Source organism: Hylaeus anthracinus, unplaced genomic scaffold (assembly GCF_026225885.1).
Source record: "Hylaeus anthracinus isolate JK02 unplaced genomic scaffold, UHH_iyHylAnth1.0_haploid 11574, whole genome shotgun sequence".
NCBI classification, from domain to species: domain Eukaryota; kingdom Metazoa; phylum Arthropoda; class Insecta; order Hymenoptera; family Colletidae; genus Hylaeus; species Hylaeus anthracinus.
In genome coordinates this window covers 13,275-14,751 of record NW_026533992.1, presented here as the reverse complement: position 1 = coordinate 14,751, position 1,477 = coordinate 13,275, and the positions used below count along the sequence as shown (strand labels likewise).

The 1,477-nt window shown below is 20.6% G+C and overlaps 1 protein-coding gene across 1 annotated transcript; it reads left to right on the top strand.

Moving 5' to 3' along the window:
• Positions 1–157: 157 nt before the first annotated feature.
• On the top strand, positions 158–950 carry LOC128896582 (cytochrome c oxidase subunit 3-like). The gene is given in 1 exon segment (XM_054159947.1): positions 158–950. A coding segment is annotated over 1 exon segment (777 nt). The 3' UTR covers positions 935–950.
• Positions 951–1,477: the final 527 nt, after the last annotated feature.

The following is a 1,477-nucleotide window of genomic DNA, read 5'->3' as shown; positions in this document are numbered from 1 at the left end:
CATTACTTGGTTCTTCAATAAATAATATGTTTATTTTTTTAATCCCCTTAGCTATTGTAATTCAGAATATACTAATATTACTGGAGATTTCTGTTTCTATTATTCAATCATATGTATTTTCTATTCTTAGAATTTTGTACTTTAATGAAGTAAATTAATGACAATTAATCAAAATCATCCTTTCCACCTAGTAACTATTAGTCCATGACCTTTAATTTCATCTTTAAATCTAATAAACCTTCTAATTAGAATATTAAATTGATTTTTATTAAGTAATTACGTATTCATTATAATAAGATTAATTCCTATAATTATATCAATTTATCAATGATGACGAGATGTTATTCGAGAAAGAACATACCAAGGGTGACACACTCTTTCAGTATATAAATTAATAAAATTTGGGATAATCTTATTTATTGTATCTGAACTATTTTTTTTTATTTCCTTTTTTTTAACGTATTTCCACAGATCAATTTCCCCAAATATTGAGATTGGCTCAATTTGACCTCCTAAGATAATTACTATATTTAACCCTTATGATATTCCTTTATTAAACTCAATTATTTTAATTTCATCAGGATTAACAGTTACTTGAAGACATCATTCTTTAATTAATAATAAAATTGATAAAAGAATATTTAGATTACTAATAACTATTATTTTAGGAATTTACTTCTCTAGGTTACAGGCAATTGAATATTTTGAAGCAAGATTTTGCTTTAATGATAGAATTTTTGGCTCAATTTTTTTTATAATAACAGGATTTCACGGATTACATGTAATTATTGGAATTTTATTTTTAACTAGATGTTATATTCGATTAACTAAAAATCATTTTTCTAAAATACATCACTTTCATTTTGAAGCTGCCTCATGATACTGACATTTCGTTGACATTATTTGATTATTTCTTTATATTTCTGTTTACTGATGAATATTTAATTAAATATACACATAGTATAATAATTACATTTAATTTCCAATTAAACAATTTCATTTATAATAAAATGAATATGTATAATTTTAACTTTAATTTTTATCCTAATAATTATAATTATTATCCCTATAATTATTATAATTATAAATCTATTTCTATCAATAAATATAAAAAAAAGGCGAGAAAAAAATTTACCTTTTGAATGTGGATTTGACCCATTAACTAGATCTCGATTACCATTTTCTATTCAATTCTACATAATTACCTTAATATTTTTAATTTTTGATATTGAGATTATTTTAATAATCCCTATAATAAAGGTTATTAATTTATATTACCCTTTAAATACAAGATTAACATTTATATTATTTTTAATAATTTAAATTTTTACTTTATGATTGGAACGATCTTTTAACTTTTTAAAATGAATCAATTAACCTAACTTAAATATATATAGATTAACTAAATTAATCAATTTTTAGTTCGAAATTAAATGTAAATTTTACTTTATATATGGATATTAGTTAATTTATAATA